This window comes from Geotrypetes seraphini, chromosome 8 (assembly GCF_902459505.1).
Source record: "Geotrypetes seraphini chromosome 8, aGeoSer1.1, whole genome shotgun sequence".
In the NCBI taxonomy this organism is placed as follows: domain Eukaryota; kingdom Metazoa; phylum Chordata; class Amphibia; order Gymnophiona; family Dermophiidae; genus Geotrypetes; species Geotrypetes seraphini.
The window spans coordinates 134,676,090-134,694,245 of record NC_047091.1 but is presented as its reverse complement, the minus strand read 5'-3'; the positions used below and the strand labels follow the sequence as shown (position 1 = coordinate 134,694,245).

Sequence of the window (18,156 nt, the reverse complement as noted above, 5' to 3'; positions counted from 1 at the left end):
TGCTTCCCCTCCCTCCAGTGCCGAAGCCTGCCCCTCCCCCCCCCCCCGGTCCGCCACACCTGCTGCCCGCCACAACTAAAGAGAAGGAAGGTCCAGGTGCCGGTCCACAAACCTTCTTCCTGATGTCAATTCTGACATCGGAGAGAAAGTTCCAGGCCAGCCAATCGCTGCCTGGCTGGCCTGGAACTTCCTCTCCGACGTCAGAATTGACGTCAGGAAGAAGGTTTGTGGGCAATGAAGATGATAAATGGGATGGGATGACTTCCCTGTGAGGAAAGACTAAAGTGGCTAGGGTTCTTCAGCTTGCAGAATAGTCTACTCAGGAGAGATATGGAAGTCTATAATATACTTGGTGAGTGCTTACCCTTTCCAAAAATACTAGGCCCAGAGGGCATACAATGATGGTACTAAGTAGTAGATTTAAAACAAACTGGAGAAAATGTGTAATTAAACTCTGAAATTTAATGCCAGATAATATGGTGAAAGCAGTGAGGATTTGTTTGTTTGTTTTTTTTTAAGTTTGCATTATTTCTTAAAAGTTGAGCTTACCAAGGTTTAAAAAAAAGGTTTGGATTATTTCTTAAAAGTTCATAAACCATTATTAAGATGGACCTGGGAAAAGTCACTGCTTATTTCTTTTTTTTATATTTCTTTATTGATTTGTTACATTTACATAACAAAAAGTATATCCAGTTCAGTTCAAATATAGCATATAAATGCTCATCAAATAAAGTCAAAGGCAATAGTTTATTAATTATCAAGTCCACATTAAATGGCCGAGAGTGTCTTTAAATCATCAATTACACTCTACAGCAAACAAATAATAATTTAAGAATCTATCTGCAAAGATTTATTTCTAAGAAAATCTTCTAACTGGACTGGATCATTTGTCACTTGCAAATGAAATAAGGCATTTACAAGGGAATTTTAAGAAGGTCACTTAGAAACATCAGGAAATAACACTCGTTGGCCACAAAACAGAGCTTCTTTCTTAGTAAAGTACGACTTCAAAATAACCTGTTTCTCTAGTTCTGTTTTGAAAGCTACCAAGTGTGTAGCACATTTTGTAATTGTGTCCTTAGAGGACTCAAGAAAATGAGACAGATCCAAACTGTCTGGTGATACTAATGTATCTGTTTCCCCCTCATCTACCACCTCCCTAGAAGCCCTCGGAATATAAAAGAGATTATCAGGTTCAAAGGTATCCACATTAGAGTATTGCAAAATCTCCCTCATATACATTCTTAATAGCTCCAATGGAGATAGGTAATGAGTGATGGGAAAATTTAAAAAAATGAAGATTTTTAGCTCTCATATAATTCTCCATTTTTTCCATCTTCGCATGAACCGTTATACTATCTTTAATGTTAGCAGAGGCAGTACTCTGTAAACTATTCACTGATTTATCCAATTTATTTCCTAGCTGTTATTCGAGTTTCATGCTCATTTATTTTAACTGCTGTATCCAGCAGCACTTTTCATTTCATCAGAGGCAGGCAGCCTCCGCAGCAGTCCCGGCGTCCAGCGCAACGAGAGAGGGTCCTTTGAGGCTCTTTAAAAATCAAGGGAAGCTGCGAGGAGGGAGCCACCAGTGCCGCAAGCAGCATTTTTCATTTCATCAGAGGCAGGCAGCCTCTGCAGCAGTCCCGGCTTCCAGCGCAACAAGAGGGGTCCTTTGAGGCTCTTTAAAAATCAAGGGAAGCCGTGGTATGCAGCCCCGTGGCCAAAGAGGCAGGACACACCCATTTTGAGTCCCTTCGGAGCCCATGAGGAGCCGGGAGCGGACTGTTATCAATTCCTTCCACCATGGGCAAAAGAAAGGCAAAAATCAATCTATTAGCCTCATTGCCACGGTTGGAAAAGCAGGTAACTTTAGGTATACAGTCTGCTTCCCTCTCCTCTGGGGAGCCATTACCACTTCCCCAGCCATTAAGCTTTGTTGGAACAGTAGAGACACTCTCCAAGGTTGAAAATGTAACCTCCTCCTTACAACTGTCTGATATAACTGGACTTAGTGCTTCAGATCAATCTGGTATGGTGGGAACAAAAGGTTTGACTCCTGTACAAATAGTTGTGGAGCCAAGCCTGAATGTTCTCCCTAAAGAAAAAGTAGTCATTTTAAATGATGCATGGTTAACTGTTAATAGAATTGAGTCTTCATTGCAAAATACAGTTTTGAAATTGTGCCAGTTCTCCTCTGATACAGTCGCTGCTTATTTCTAGAATAAGCAGTATAAAATTTATTGTTTTGGGATCTTGCCAGGTACTTGTGACCTGGATTGGCCATTGTTGGAAACAGCATACTGAGCTCAATTACTATAGCAACTCTCATGTTCTTAGTTGTATGTCAATTTTAGCAAATAAAATGCACAGATGTGCACCACCACCTAAACGCACACTTCGAACACCTACTGGCCTCTTGAAAGCACTCCCGTTAGCACATCTGATACATGTACAGTATACATATCCTCACTATTTTATAAAAGCCAAATTTCCACATGTAAAACATGCTTCACTTACAGAAAATGCTGTGTAAAATTATATTCAAAGTGGTTAAAAGGAAAAACCCTTTTTTCGAAATCGCAACAGCAGCACAATAAACCTACACGGCACAAAAAGATTTTGCATTTACAGACTCAAAGGCAGTAAGAGTGGGCCAGTGTGGTGCAAAGTCTCTAGGACACGTTTGTGAGGCTCATGAAGACCTTGCGTGGATACACACACAAGGCTTACACCAAACTGTGGCTCTGGATCGCGTGGGACGGGAGTAGAGGTCTGCTCAGGAACTGGGATCGTGGGAATCCCGCGGGGTTCCCCCCCTAACCCACGGGACTCCCACGGGGACCCCCCTCTAGCCAACGGGACTCTCACGGGGATGGAAGGCTTTGGAAGCAGGGTTTGTCCATATAATATAATGGACACGTCAGCCCTAGTAAAAGGAGGGGTTTATAAGTTAATTACCTGAACAGAAAACAAAAAAAGGGTTCCAAAGAGATTCCACAAGGAAAACAGCAGCGCAAACATAAAAGAAGCTGTGGAATTGATGATCCTATCAGAAGTAATTGCTGCTTTTTATGGGGACGGGCAGGGATGGAGGTAATTCCTTGAGGGGATGGGTGGGGACGGAGAGGATCCTGGCGGGGATGGGTGGGATTTCTGTCCCCGTGCAACTCTCTAGACGGGAGCTCTCGTTTTAAGGATTTCCCAAAGCCGGGTCCTGCACAGGCACCACCTCAGCGGGGAGGCGGCAACGAAGTCTGATTTATCGACGGCTCCAAGCGCTGCGAGGGGCAATCCGCGGGAAGCAGACGCTCAACAAGGCACTCACGACCCCTACATATGTGTCTTTGTTCTACCTTCAAATGTCTTTTGAGATGTCCGCAAGCGAGAGCGACTCACAGAGCTCAGCCGCCACATCCCGCTCGCTCTCCCCGGCCGGAAGCCGGAAGTTGCGCAAGAGGAGGGGCGGGACCCAGTCCTGGACGCGGCAGAGGGAAATCTTTGGGACAGGTGGTAGGTAAGCTGTGTAAACAGCTGCTGATGCTGCGCTCAGAGACACGTCTGAAGGTAGGACCGGGAGCGAACCGGAGCGCGGATGGGGGGGGGGAGAGTGAAGAGATGCCCCCAGGGAAGTATTAATGCGTGTGATCAGAGTTGGTTCGGCATGGGAGACGTCCATTGCATCATATGTCACGCTTACGGGGGAACCTCTTGAGTTTTCAACACAGTGCTCCAGCACGGTGCACATACGAACACGGATGCATTCTCTCTCTCCCCCCACCCTGACAGCCTCTGTATCTCACTCCACACATGCGCATCGGTTGAGCAGCGGCGCTGTTCCTTAAGTTTCCACTCGCCGGCATGTTCAGGACACACTTATTCGGTGTATTTAGGAAGTTCCTCATGCGAAAGAAGTTGAGTGAGTGAAGGTCGTCCCGTCCTGCTGCTTTACTTTCCACCTCTGTTTCAGCATTGCTTCATCCCTTGCACTTCCCCCCTCTCTGAGATACAGCATTTGCTGGCAAGCCCTATTCATTTAATGAACACTGGATGCATTTCATTCTTGCATCAGGATTTGTATATATTTTATTGGAAAAGTAAAGATAACGAGGGGGGCTTTATACTGGGCATGCAATGTGGTCGGGGATCTTCAGATTTGTTGTTCATACTTTTCTGTTTGCTCTCTCTTTGCTGCCCCTTTTGCAGCGCATAATCTGAATGTAATTCACTTCCTGTATATTCATATCCTTCTCTTTACAGTCAGTGCCAGTCAGAATGCCACAGTCCAGAATAAAGTTAATAGTCACAGGGGATGATTTTGGCTATTGTCCCAGAAGGAACCAAGGCATTGTGGACTGTTTCCTGGCCAATGGAATTTCCAGTGCTTCCTTGCTGGTGAATGGTACTGCAGCTGTAGATGCAGCCCAGCTAGCAAGAAGGTGAGTTGTACAGCAAGGACCTAACTACAGTATATGCACAATCGTTTCTTCTGTTTTTCCTTAGATGGAGGGCTTATTGGTACATAATATAAAAAAGGAGTGAACCTCCCAAGTCGTAAATATTTCCAAATAGTATATATTCCAGGTAAAGATTTCCCTCCACCTTCTGGGTCAGCTGGGGTGGCCCCACAGTCTAGGCACACCAAGCTAACTACAGCAATAAAGAGCCCTCTTCTGCCACCCTCCCGCTGCCTGTTAGGGAGTCCGGAGTCTATACAAGGCCTGGCACTGGTGCTAGCTTAACTGACGCAGGCCTTCGAGTCTGTCCGCTCATGATGCCCTGTTGGTACCACCCCTCAATTGCAAATGTGTCAAAGTGGGTGAAACCAGAAAAAAGAAGGGGAGGGGGTTGGAATAATAAATATTATTCAAATCACTATTATTGCACATAGTGTCACAAGCTTAACATACTTGAATACCAAAACATCACTAATGTAGTACTTGAGCTGGTCATACAGCAACCCAACCCATCTCATAACTTTTCCCAAGTAAAAGATAAACTAGGAGGATGAAGTATCATACAGTGGCTTCAAACTCAGTGCATAGAACCTTATAATCATCTACGTCAATCCTCCATCCCACCCTTTATTTCCTATAGCTTTATTTATTTATTTCCAACTAAGATTAAAAAGTTTTAATTTATTTGTTTACAAAACTCTAAAACTGTGTATGAATGAATGAATTGCAAAAAAATGAAGAAAATAGCAACACTTATCTAGATGGCCAACTGCCAAAACCAGCGTTGGCAGGTATTCCCAAAATACCCAAAGTTCTATTGTGTCCAGAGCATTTCAGCTATACATCAGCCTTCTTCAGGGGACTCTATATCAGTGTTCTTCAACCTTTTTACACCTATGGACCGGCGGAAATAAAATAATTATTTCGTGGACCGGCAAACTACTAAGACTGAAATTTTTTTTAAAAAAACATCGCCGCCCCGTCCCCACGAGTTCGGTCCCACAAACCATCTGATCCCATCCGCACAAGCCTCAAATAGTTATAATTTTATATTGAACATATTTTATTAAAGTATAAAAAGAAACAATATTCTATACAATTGTCATTTTATAAATACAAATAATACAGGGCAAAGATCAACAAACCCCCTGTCTCCCCTCCCCTTCACATATATCCCTTCTACTATCAAGAAAACTGAATAAGCCAAATTATTACAGAATGCTACACAAATATCAAGTAACAGAATACCACAGTCACACATGACAGGAATGGTGTTAGGGGAGTGGAACTAGGGCAACTGCCCCCTGGTCAGAGAGAACCCTAAGCCAGCTGGAAGCTAAAGAAGCACTGCCTGGGCTTTGCACTCCCCAATTATGTCTAGCAAGATACATATTTCAAATCTGATATATTTGAATCACAAGATAGAAATAAAATTATTTTTTTCTACCTTTTGTCGTCTCTGGTTTCTGCTTTCATTGCCTTTTCACTCTCTTCCAGCCAGTGTCTGCCCTAAGAACATAAGAATTGCCACTGCTGGGTCAGACCAGAGGTCCATCATGACCAGCAGTCCGCTCACGCGGCAGCCCTCTGGTCTAAGACCAGCACCCTAACGGAGACTAGCCCTACCAGCGCACGTTCTTGTTCAGCAGGAACTTGTCAACTTTGTCTTGAATCCTTGGAGGGTGTTTTCCCCTATAACAGCCTCTGGAAGAGGGTTCCAGCTTTCTACCACAGAACTTCCTTACGTTTGTACGGAATCTATCCCCTTTCAACTTTAGAGAGTGCCCTCTCGTTGTCCCTGCCTTGCAGAGGGTGAACAACCTGTCCTTAGCTACTAAGTCTATTCCCTTCAGTACCTTGAATGTTTCTATCATGTCCCCTCTCAATCTCCTCTGCTCAAGGGAGAAGAGGCCCAGTTTCTCTAATCTTTCGCTGTACGGCAACTCCTCCAGCCCCTTAACCATTTTAGTCGCTCTTCTCTGGACCCTTTTGAGTAGTACCATGTCCTTCTTCATGTACGGTGACCAGTGCTGGACGCAGTACTCCAGGTGGAGGGCGTACCATGGCCCAGTACAGCGGCATGATAACCTTCTCTGTCTCTTCAGTCCAGCATCTGCCCCTTCCATTCACTGTCTGTCTTTCCCTACCATCTCTCCTCCTGCCCCCCCCCCCAATTTGGTCTGGCATCCATCATCTTCCTTCTGTTCCCCTCATGGTCTGGCATCTCTGTCCTTCCCTCCCCCCTGTGGTTTTTAGCATCTCTCTCTTCTTATTTCCTCCACTCAGATCTGATATCATTCTCTGCTCTCTCTTCCCTTTTCTTCTCTGGTCTTCCTTCTCTATTTTCTGCCTCCATCTAAATTAAATTCTTTCTTACTATTTAGTCCCGTTTCCCTCTTTTCACTGTGTCTACGCACAGCTTGTCACCCCTTTCCCTCACCCCTCCATTATCTTACTATTTTCTTCCCCCTTTATTTATCTCCTCCTTCCATCCAGTATGTGTTCTTTCTCCACTTCCATTCAGCATCTGCTCTCCCCTCTCAACTGACATCCATCTGCCTTCTGCTCTCTCTCCCTTCTTCTCACTTCCATCATCTGTCCCCTTCTCTCTCTCTCATCTCCTCCATTCCATCATCTGCCCCTTCTCTCTCTCTCTCTCTCCCCCCCAACTTCCATCATCTGCCCCCCTTCCCCTCACCTTTGTGGGTCACTTTCTTTCCCCTGAGGGTGGCTCATGTCAGAGGGGAAGCTTTGGCCGAGCAGAACCGCTTGCAAGGAACAGTGGAACTTACTTGATTGATGTCGATGCTGGGGCCCGTTGCCGTTTGAAGGAAAAAAAAAAAGGTGGAAAAAAGGGACCTGCAAAGGCGAGAGGAAGGGAAACCTCCAGGACAGCTGCTCTTTGCCCTCCTTCAGTGGCCCAAGAGTTCAGACCAACAGCGGCAGCTCTGTGTACTTCTAACTTCGGCACAGAGCTGCCCCTAATCAATAGTTTAGCGTGGTTTCATGAGGCAGCCTCGGGGCCTTTGATAGCCGGCCCGCTTCGATGATGCGATGTGGGCCGGCCTAGCAAAGGCCCCGAGGCTGCCTTATGAAACCGCGCTAAACTATTGATTAGGGGCAGCTCTGTGCCGAAGTTAAAAGCATACAGAGCTGCCGCTGCTGGTCTGGAGGTGCGGAGACAAGGCAGGAGGCAAACGCGGTGGAAGGCAGGAGTCCCGGCACAGCGACTGCAACAGGAAGTTGCAAGTCAGCTGACGCTGGCCTTTCGTTGCTGCGGGGACCGAATCCTTCGCGGACCGGCAAGATTTTGTTTGCGGACCGACACCGGTCCGCGGATCGGCGGTTGAAGAACTGTGCTCTATATCATGTTACTGAAAAATAGCTTTCAGCGAGCGGGAGCTCTGCTTGGGTGTTCCATAGCCATACATCAACGCGCCACTGCTGTGATAGGTAAACCAATTATTGTTGGTTGGATAATTTCATGAAGTGATCCGTGTTGTTTGTAAAGTGGGTGGAACCGACAGGGCCTTCCCAAGCACATGGACATGAAGGCTCTTCATTGAAGTTAGTGCCGGTGCCAGGTCCTGCATGGAATCCAGATTCTGGGTCAGGTAGTGGTAGGGTGTCAGAAGGAAGGTTAGAGGAGGAGAAACACTTGACTTGTTGGGGGAGGAGAGAGGGAGTGATGTTGGACTGAGGAATGTGGGGAAATGGAATTGGTAAGGCTGGCCAGTTGGCTGGCTGGCTGAGTGGGGGTGGAGAAATGCTGGACATGGATGGAGGAGAAGAGATATGTGCTTTATGACATGAAAAGGAAGGGAAGAAAGAGGAGGAAATGCACATGGATGGAGGAGAGGGAAGGAGAACTGAAGAGAAAGGGAAGATATACACATGGATGAAGAGGAAAAGAAGAAGGTACACATGGATAAAGTGGAATTGAAGGAAATAGAGAGAGGAGATGCACATGGCTGGAAGGGAAAAGGAAGAGGGGAAAACATGCATGTGGATGGAGGGAGGGCGGGAATGGAAATGGAGAATTGTTGGGCATGAGTGTGTGAGTAAGAGGGAAAGAGATGGTACACATGGGGAAAGAAAGAAAGAGGAAAATTGTTGGGCATAGCGAGAGAGAGAAAGAGTGAGGTAGAGATGCATGGGTAAGAGAAGGATGACAGGCAGAAATGTTGGATATAGTCGTGGAGAGGGAACAGTGGGACAGATTGAAAGGGATGCAAAGGGGAGGAATGTTGGACATAGTGGTGGAGGGAGAGATGTGGCATAGTGCTGGAGAGGGATGATAGAAGGAGAAATGTTGGGCATGGGGCAGTGGTGAAAGATGCTGCATATGATCTGGGGGATGAGAGGGGGAGAAATACTGGATGTGGTAGTAGAGGGAGGGAGAGATGCACCATAGATCTCTCTCTCTCTTTCCCCACTTCCTTTACAGAAAGGGAGGGAATGAGATAAAGAGAGGGAGACATGTTGCCAATGGGGGTGGAGGAGAGGAAGAAAAGTTGGACTCATGGAGGGACAGAGAGAGATGTTGGTTGGGGAAATGAGGTCCAGAGGAGAGGACGTATGCAGGAGACAGAAAGAAAGAAATGTTGGATGCACAGTCAGAAGGAAGTGCAACCAGTGACTAATAAAATCATCAGATAACAAAGATAGGGAAAATGATTTTATTTTCAATTTAGTGATCAAAATTTTGAACCCCCCCCCAAATATACCATATATACTTGAATATAATGAATATAAAAAAATTGGCCCAAAAATGAGGGTCTCAGTTTATATTTGGACCAGCCCCCCCCCTCCCACCGGACTTAGTGCAGGCCTCTGCCAGGAGCCATTCAGGAAGCTGCTAAACACCGAGCAACAGTGCCAAAGTGTGCTCCTGCTCAGTACCGCTCAGCGGCTGAAGCTGGAACTCGCGGCAGCGACCGACCAGGTTAGCAGCGGGGCAGGAGTGCTGAAAGTTCGCTCCTGCCTGCTACACCTTTGGACACCAGGAATTCCAGTGGCAGAGGAGGTACAATGGCCAGGGAGGGGGGACAGGGTGGAGAGGGAGGGAGGGAAGGGGGCTGTGTGCAGGGCCTGACAGGGAGGGGCCTGGATTCAGAGCCTGACAGAGGAGGGAGGGAAGGGCGCTGGGTGAAGATCCTGGCACGGCACTTGAATATTAAGCCGCCTGACTTATATTTGAGTCAACCATTTTTCCTCCTTTTTGGGAGGGGAAAAATGGGGGTCTCGACTTATATTCAAGTATATATGGTAAATGATAATTAACATTTTCTCTGCATACAGTGTGCTTTGTGTTTTTTAATTTATGTATTGTTAATAAGATTATATTTATGTGTATATGAAAAATGAATGGAAGAAATTGCATTATAATTAGTACTATTATGGGGTGGGGTCAGGGGCAGAGCTTGGGCGTAGGCACTTGGTTGATATTTATTAGACTTGGCTTGAACAAGTTGAGAAACACTGATGTAGAGAGCCATTCCTTAGATTTATGGAGTCTGGTGTGTCTTTATGCACAGGTTCTTCCTTTCTACCAAAGGTGGTGTCAGCATTCCGTGTTAATCAGGAAATCTGCCTGCCTGTGCTCCAGGTTATAGGTGTAAAGAAAAACGAGAAAGTTTTGGCAGTACTGGACGTGAGGGGAGGTCTCCATTATCTTTAAGTGACATAATTTTTGTCTTTCATATCATCTTTTTTGTGCTCACCAGTCCTGGCTGACTGGGAAAGCCAGCTTCTAAAGCCTCTATTTCCAGGTTGATCTGCATGGCTATTTTGTCTGTGCACATTGGCTATGGTAAACAGCTCCCAATCTCCTTGAAGGCACCTTCCATCAGAAGTGTGGCTTCTTCATAGGCAGAATCAAGACAGTCCCACCTGAAGAGATTTGTAGGGCAGCTACAAGGTCTACTCTCCATGCTTTCACAAAGTTTTACAGAGTGGGTGAGCGGCACAAATGGACACTGCATTAAGTCCTCAGTGCTAGCAGACGTCGCATCTGCCCTGCCCTAGACTTAGGGGACAGTTTTTGCTATACTGGTCAGTTTTTGACCTACTGGTCAAGACTCATATCTCTTTTGCATGGGAAGGGAAGATTAGGTTCTTATCCTGATAATCTTCTTTCCAGTATAAAGAGACGTGAGTCTTAAACACCCATCCTGTCAGATGTCAATTAAGATGTCTCCAAAGGCTTGTCTTAGAGCAGCCAAGAGAATATGAAGATCATTGTTTTACAACTGTCAATCGAGTACAATAAGTGATGCAATGGCTCAGGAGATGGGGCACTGTCCACTGACACAAGGAGGCGGAGCTGAGAAAGCTGTAGATGATTCCTTATCCAAAAGCTTGCAGGTAGACGTGAATAGCCCACTGGTCAAGACTCATGTGTCTTTATACTAGAGGGAAGATTATAAAGGTAAGAACCAAATCTTCCCATGCAATGCCTTGTTACATTTTTTTTCTGTGCAGTATTTTAGTATCTGTGCAGAAAGAGCCTGGTTCTGATCATCTGTTCTCTCTTGTCGTGTTGCAGGTACAATATCCCTACAGGGCTCCATGCCAACCTATCAGAGGGTGCCCCGGTGTGCACCACACTCAGAGACTCTTCTCTGCTCAATAGAGGTGGCTTCTTTCATGGAAAAATGGGAATTCGCAAAGCCTTGGCCAAGGGTTGTCTTAAGATGTCAGAGGTAGGAGGAAACAGTCTTCACAGGAATTCCTGAGTTTCTGCCAGGTCAGGAGAAGTCAGACAAGTGTTCACTTTATACTATTGTTACCTTGTAAGGTTATTTCGAAAGAGTTGATTACTCAAATTTCTAATATCTTGGATAAGGTAGAACAGTGGATGTCATAGTTTAGGTTGAAACTTAACCCCGGAAAAACCAAGATTTTCCTAGCAAGCTCTAACGGTAAAATACAGGAAAAAACTATCCAATTGAAGGGTCAACGCTTCGAGATAGTGCCAAATTTGAAAATTTTAGGAATAACCTTGGATCATAGTTTAACTTTTCAGAAGCATACAGATTTGCTAATTTAAAAAAGTTATGCTTTATTGTGGAAATTAAGGACCATCAAGAAGTTTTTTGATATGGAGTCCTTCCGGTTGCTGGTCCAATCTACGATTCTATCAGTTTTGGATTATTGTAATGTTGTTTATTTGGGGCTACCGAAAAAGACTTTATTAAGACTCCGATTGGTTCAGAATGCTGCTGTACGTTTTATTTTTGGTCTTAAAAAATATGACCATGTCAGCACTTTTTATGCTAAATTACATTGGTTACCATTTGGGGCTAGAGTGTTTTTTAAGTTTGGGTATATATGTTATAAGGCACTTTTTGGATTATTGCCATCCTATTTGGTCCCTTATTTGAAACTGTCCTGTTCAACAAAAGGTACTAGAAACTCAGGTATGTTTATCTTCCCGGCCCCAAAGGCCTGCCGTTACAAAACTTTCTTAGACAGGACATTGGACTACCAGGCCGGGAAGATGAACTCCTGGTTATGCCCACTGATCGCTCAAACCTATTCTTATTTTATATTTAGGAAATCATTTAAAACATATTTATTTGATAAACAAGAATGTTGATTTTAATAGTGATGTGGTTCCATTAATAATAATTAATAAATAATAATAATAATTTTATTTTTATATACTACCTAACCAAGAATGGTTCTAGGCAGTTTACAACAAATAAGCACTAGTCATACAGTGGAGAGTACAATTTAAAAGGAAAAAAAACAATTCTACGCAATATACAATAAATAAGAACTAATCCTACAGTGGAGAATATGATTTAAAAGAAAAGTACAATTTAAAAGAATGGTTCTAAGCAGATTACAATAAATAAGAACCGACCATACAGTAAAAATGCAATTTAAAAGGTGATACATTACATAATGAAAGCACAGAATTTTTAAACGAGACAACCAGTTAGGATACAAATTTTTCAAATAGTTGGGTTTTCAATAATTTTCTAAAATCAAAATAAGAAGAAGATCCTAACATAATTTTACCGAACCAATCATTCAATTTGGTAGCTTGAAAAGAGAGAGTTCTCTCAAGAAATCTTTTGTAACAACATAATTTAACGGAAGGAAATGTAAACAAACAAACTCTGCGTGTGACCTTATTTGGGTGGTTCAAAGAAAAATGGGAAACAAGGTAACCAGGCGACAAGCCAAAAATTGATTTGTAACAGATACAAGTAAACTTAAACAAAACTCTGGCCTCAATCTCTGTATATTTTAAATTGTATTTTAATTAATGTTGTATCTGACTGCTTAAGGATGTACTGTTCCATTCTTCTTCTTAGTTTTTATTTCATAGTATATTTTAAACTGTATTTTAACTAATGCTGTATGTAATCGCTGTAGGATGTACTATTTTTTACGAAATTGTATTTTTTCGCTGAAATGTATCAGTTTTTCTTCTTTGTTGTGAACTGCCCTGAACTGATGGTGGGGCAGTATATAAGAAAATTAATTATTATTATTGTCAATTCACATGTACAGTGGCATAGCGGGAGTAAACGGCACCCCTTCCTTGTACCTTTTTATCTTAGGCACGAGCAGCTATGAACTAGCTGTTTGCGTCGGCTTTGGCGCTCTCTCTAACATCTCTTCCTAGGTGCGGGTCCCAGAAGTGACATCAGTCGAAGTGAGCAATAAGGTCGTGTCTGCTTGTGCCGAAGTTAAAAAGGTTCGGGGGGGGGAAGGGAAGGTGCACACATGCGGCAGGTGGAGGAGTGGGACGGGGAGGCCGAGAGCGGGAGGGGAGCCAGCACCCCGAGGAAGTCTACACTCGGGGTGGACTGCACCCCTCTTACTACACCATTGCACATGTATAAGTAGAAACATTTTTTCAGGTCTCCCTCCTACTTGTCATAAAGTCTTCTACAGTTGGGCACATCCACAACCTTGAAATCTGGAGCTCAGCCCTGCCTGCCTCCCTCTCCTCAAACAGGAAGCAGGTCTGTGATTTTGTCCTTATCATTAGGAAAGTTCACTTTGCAAAACTCTCTCTATGTATATAGAAGCTTTCCACTTGTGGCTTTGCTTTTGCCTTTGAAGAAGGAAGCCACCCAGACTCCTCAAAATCAGACATTAAAGCTTAATTCCGATAACAACCAAATTGTTGATTTTTTTTTTTTTTTGCTTCTCCAGCAAATTGTGTAGTAGAAAAAAAAATCTGACAATGGCGGACCCTCAGTGAAACCACATTAAACGAACTAGCTCCAATAAAAAACAAATACAAAATAGACAGACCTTCCAACAAATGGTTCGACGACGAACTCTTACAATTAAAAAGGAAATGCAGACAACTGGAAAGGTCATGGAAAAAACAGAAACATAATCATACCAAAGATGAATGGAAAATCCAAATCAAACTATACAATTCCAAACTGAAGGAAAAACGAAAAAACTTCTACACTAAACTCATTGGCACTGAAAAACCAGACACTAAAAAACTTTTTGAAATCGTAAGAAACCTCACCGACACCAAACCATTTCTCGCCACCCAAGGAAACCAAACTCCCACAGCCACCCAATTAGCGGACTATTTCAAACACAAAATCATCACAACCAGATACACATTCAACAATTCACGAATCAACTTAGAAGAAATACAAATCAATCCCACAATAGATGAAGCAATCCCAGCAGACAGGATCTGGACAACCTTCCCAAAGATACAATGGTCAGACGTGGACAGGCTTTACAAAAAATACAGCAAATCCTCATGTGACCTGAACAACTGTCCCCCATACTTACTAACTACAGCCTCCACCAAATTTAAAGCCAACCTCACACTATGGCTACAAATTACACTAAGGGAAGGTCATTTCCCACCGGAACTAGGAGAAATCATAATTACTCCTATCCTAAAAGATCCCAAAGGTCCTATAGACAATCCTACAAACTACAGACCAATCGCCTCAATCCCACTATATATCAAACTAACAGAAGGCCTAGTCGCACAATATCTCTCCAACTTCCTTGAAGACCATCACATACTGCATCCATCCCAATCTGGATTCAGATCTAACCATAGCACAGAAACGCTACTGATATCACTATTAGACACAGCCCGACAACACCTTAGCAAAGGAAACAAACTACTTCTCATTCAACTTGATCTCTCTGCTGCATTTGACCTAGTTGACCACCCCACACTACTCCAGACATTAGATGCAATAGGAATCTCTGGTAATGTTCACAACTGGTTCCAAGGCTTCCTTAAAACTCGAACATACAGAGTCAAGTCAAAAGAGCATCTATCCGACCCATGGTCAAACCCATGTGGAGTACCACAAGGATCGCCATTATCTCCTATATTATTCAACCTCTTCATAGCATCCCTCGGCATTACCCTAGACGCCCTAAACACAATATCATTCAGCTATGTGGATGATATAACAATCCTCACCCCCTTCAACATACAAGACCCCTTATCAACAAACCACCTGAAAATAATAATGGAAACGGTAGAAAAATGGATGTCAAGTTATAAACTGAAACTGAACTCGGAAAAAACTAAATTCCTACTATTAGAGAAGGAAAAAAAACCATCATGCACAGAACTGGAATTAAACACAATCAAGTACCCAATGCAAAGCACACTCAAGATCCTAGGAATTCAACTAGACAGAAATTGCACAATGCAGACCCAAATCCACAAAATCATCCAAAGAGCATTCTTCACAATGCGTAACCTAAGAAAAATAAGAAAATTCTTCATCATGGATCAATACAAGATAGTAGTACAATCCCTAGTTCTAAGCATAGTAGATTACTGCAACAGCCTATACCTATCATGCCCAAACTACATGATAAAACAATTACAGACCGTTCAGAACACGGCCCTCAGACTCATCTATTCCCTCAGCAAATTTGACCACATCACCAATGCTTACCTTGACTCACACTGGCTACCAATAAAAGCAAGATCCCAGTTCAAATTCTACTGTCTACTATACAAAGTAACACACGGAACAGCACCCAGCTACCTAAACAAAAGACTACACCGTAATCTCTCACACAGACTAAGGAGAACTCAAAACCTATTCGCTTACCCTCCTCTCAAAGGTACACGACGCATGAAACTATACGACAGCCTTTTAGCTACACAGGTAGCAAAAATTGACACTACCATTTCCAATCTACTGATCAAATCAATAGACATAAAAGAATTCCGAAAAGAAATCAAAACTCATCTCTTCAAAAAATACTTTCCATCATCTTAACCTCAACATAGCACTAGAAAATACACACACGATCACCCACCATAACTATACCTAAACATTGTACAACTCTCTTCACCAGCCTACTATTCATCTACTATGAGCTCTAAATTTCTCCTGGAAACTTCCAGACTAACAATTGTAACTTGATACATTCCTGATTTTATGTACTGTAATATTCCTGAAATTGTCCAGTCTCTTAATTTGTAATCCGCTTAGAACCGCAAGGCACAAGCGGAATAGAAATCTGTAATGTAATGTAATGTAATGTAATGTACTATTAACTCGGAAATTAGAATCCTAGGGTGTTTACCTAGAAAGGAATCTTTCTATGAAGGCATTTACTACCGCACTGGTCAAAAATGTTTTTTCATTTTATGGAAACTGCTTACGATTAAATCTTACTTCAATCTTATTTCATTTAAGATGTTGGTTCAATCATTAGTACTTTAGATTATTGCAATTCAGTCCATCTTGCTGGTCATTGCACAAATTTATATAGATTACGCAAAATTCAGAATGTGGCAGCCCTTTGATTTTTAATCTAAAGAAGTCAGATCATGTTACTCTGTGCTATAGAGAACGTCATTGGCTCCCATTTGAGGCCAGAGTACTGTTTAAATTTGGGACCCTTTGTTATAAAGCTCTCCACGGTCAGACACCTGCATATCTACTTGATCAATTTACTCTTTAATCCAGATCGCCCACTTTGAGTTACTTCATTATCTGTGTTTCCTTCTGTACGAGGCTGTATCTATAAGAAACATAGAAACATGATGGCAAATAAATGACTGTTTGCCTACCAGGCAGCCAGCTGGAACACCGAGCTTCACAATTTGTTCTCGCTTTGATCTTCATATATGCATTTTAGAAAATTATTAAAATCAACACTATTTGTAAGATTTTTAGGAAATTAATTGTTATAATGGATATTTTGTAGATCACTGTGCTTGTTCAGTCTATTAGCTTTGTGAACTGCATCGATCTAAGAGGTTTTGCAGTCTAGAAATGACATGTTATATTACATTTGATCCTGTTAGTATAATTCTTCCATTACAGCATGCAGCTAAGATATTAATGGCCTAACTGCATGAGACCTTTGCACTAGCATGACACACAGTAACTTCTTTTCTTTCTCCATAGGTGAAGCAGGAACTCATAGCCCAAGTGGACTTGTTTATTCAGCTGATGGGCCACATTCCTCATCACATGGATGGCCACCAACACATTCATGTTCTTCCAGGTGAGATTTGGCACTGTGCAAGGAGTAGTATAGAGGTTGGTACTAGGCAAAAACATGATGGCGAAATGTAGAACAGAGTATAAACAGCACACTGGATTCTTTTTCTGTGCATCTCTGGCATCTTGGGAAAATGTTCTTCCACTCAGTTTGTATGAAAACCGGATTAGGTTAGCAGAGCTGGTCATTAGCTGGGCAGCTTTGGTACTGGTCTAGCACAGAGGTTTCTAACATGTGATACACATACCCCTTAGGGTGCATTGTGCCAAGGTACAACTATTACCTTCCCCTCTCTGCTGTACATCCTTTTGCTCACCTGCTTGACTGCTGCCCCTCTGACTCTGTGGCTGCAAAGAAACGGAAACTAGGTGTGGGACTATAGTCCTGTGTTCACCCTTGGCACAGTCCTCATAAGGAGGAGGTACAATAAGAGCTGCCAGCGTTCAGTTTCAGTGATTGTTTTTGGCTTCATTGCAGTCATAGAGTTGGGGAGCAGGTGAGTGAAGGTGCTGGTGAGGGAGGGGGTCATGTGAGACAGATGGGTAACACTGGATGACTGTAGGATAGGAGGCAGGAGAGAGAGATTGATGATGATGGTTCATGATGGAAGGAGGAATAGAGAGAGACTGGGTGATGTTGGGGTGAAGAGAAGAGGGATGGAGCATTGCTGGATAGTAGGGGTTGGGAGAGGGGAGAAAGACTGGGATGCTAAATGTGGAGGAAGAAGAGAGAGATGGGGCAATGCTGGATGGTGATGGGATAAAGAGGGGTGATTTTGGATAGAGGAGAGAGAGAGAGATGGCTAGGGTGGGGGAAGGAAATGATGCACAGTAGTGAGAAGAGAAAGAGACATAGACTGATGATGGTAGTGGGGGATGAGAGAGGCAATTTTGGATAGCTCGAGGGGGAGAAACAAAACAGAGGAAATGCTGCATGTCTTGTGGGGGGGGGGGGGAAGAGACACAGAAAGGAGAAATGCTGGGTACGGAGAGATATATGAATTGTTAAATAGACAGTAGACCCCGCCAAAAGAGTTAAGAGTAGATAGAGAAAAGCAGAAACCAGATACTAGGAGCAACAGTGATTAGAAAAATTAAATGCCAAGATAATAAAGGTAGAAAAATTTTTATTTTCTATTCTGTGATTAGAATATGTCAGTTTTTGGAATGTACATCTCTCAAAACAACAGAAAAAAAATTGACCC

At 43.1% G+C, this 18,156-nt stretch overlaps 2 protein-coding genes across 7 annotated transcripts in view; one reads left to right on the top strand and one right to left on the bottom strand.

Moving 5' to 3' along the window:
* LOC117365286 overlaps nt 1–3,476 on the bottom strand; it is a 50,689-nt gene extending 47,213 nt beyond the window's left edge. The window contains exon 1 of one of the 3 annotated variants that reach the window (XM_033955525.1): nt 3,357–3,476. Coding sequence is in view for 1 of the 3 variants with exons in the window: in XM_033955528.1 (XP_033811419.1) it covers nt 3,357–3,417 (61 nt within the window). In the remaining 2 variants the exon portion in view is untranslated. The remainder of the gene's footprint in view (nt 1–3,356) is intronic. The other 2 variants (XM_033955527.1, XM_033955528.1) reach the window with 2 other exon arrangements.
* The window catches only part of YDJC (YdjC chitooligosaccharide deacetylase homolog), a 33,129-nt gene continuing 18,153 nt past the window's right edge, over nt 3,181–18,156 (top strand). Inside the window, exons 1-4 of one of the 4 annotated variants that reach the window (XM_033955522.1) lie at nt 3,181–3,517; nt 4,261–4,439; nt 11,005–11,161; nt 16,856–16,955. In XM_033955522.1, the coding sequence (XP_033811413.1) occupies nt 4,276–4,439; nt 11,005–11,161; nt 16,856–16,955 (421 nt within the window). In that variant the 5' untranslated portion in view covers nt 3,181–3,517; nt 4,261–4,275. Of the gene's footprint in view, nt 3,920–4,260; nt 4,440–11,004; nt 11,162–16,855; nt 16,956–18,156 lie in introns of all 4 variants that reach the window. The other 3 variants (XM_033955521.1, XM_033955523.1, XM_033955520.1) reach the window with 3 other exon arrangements.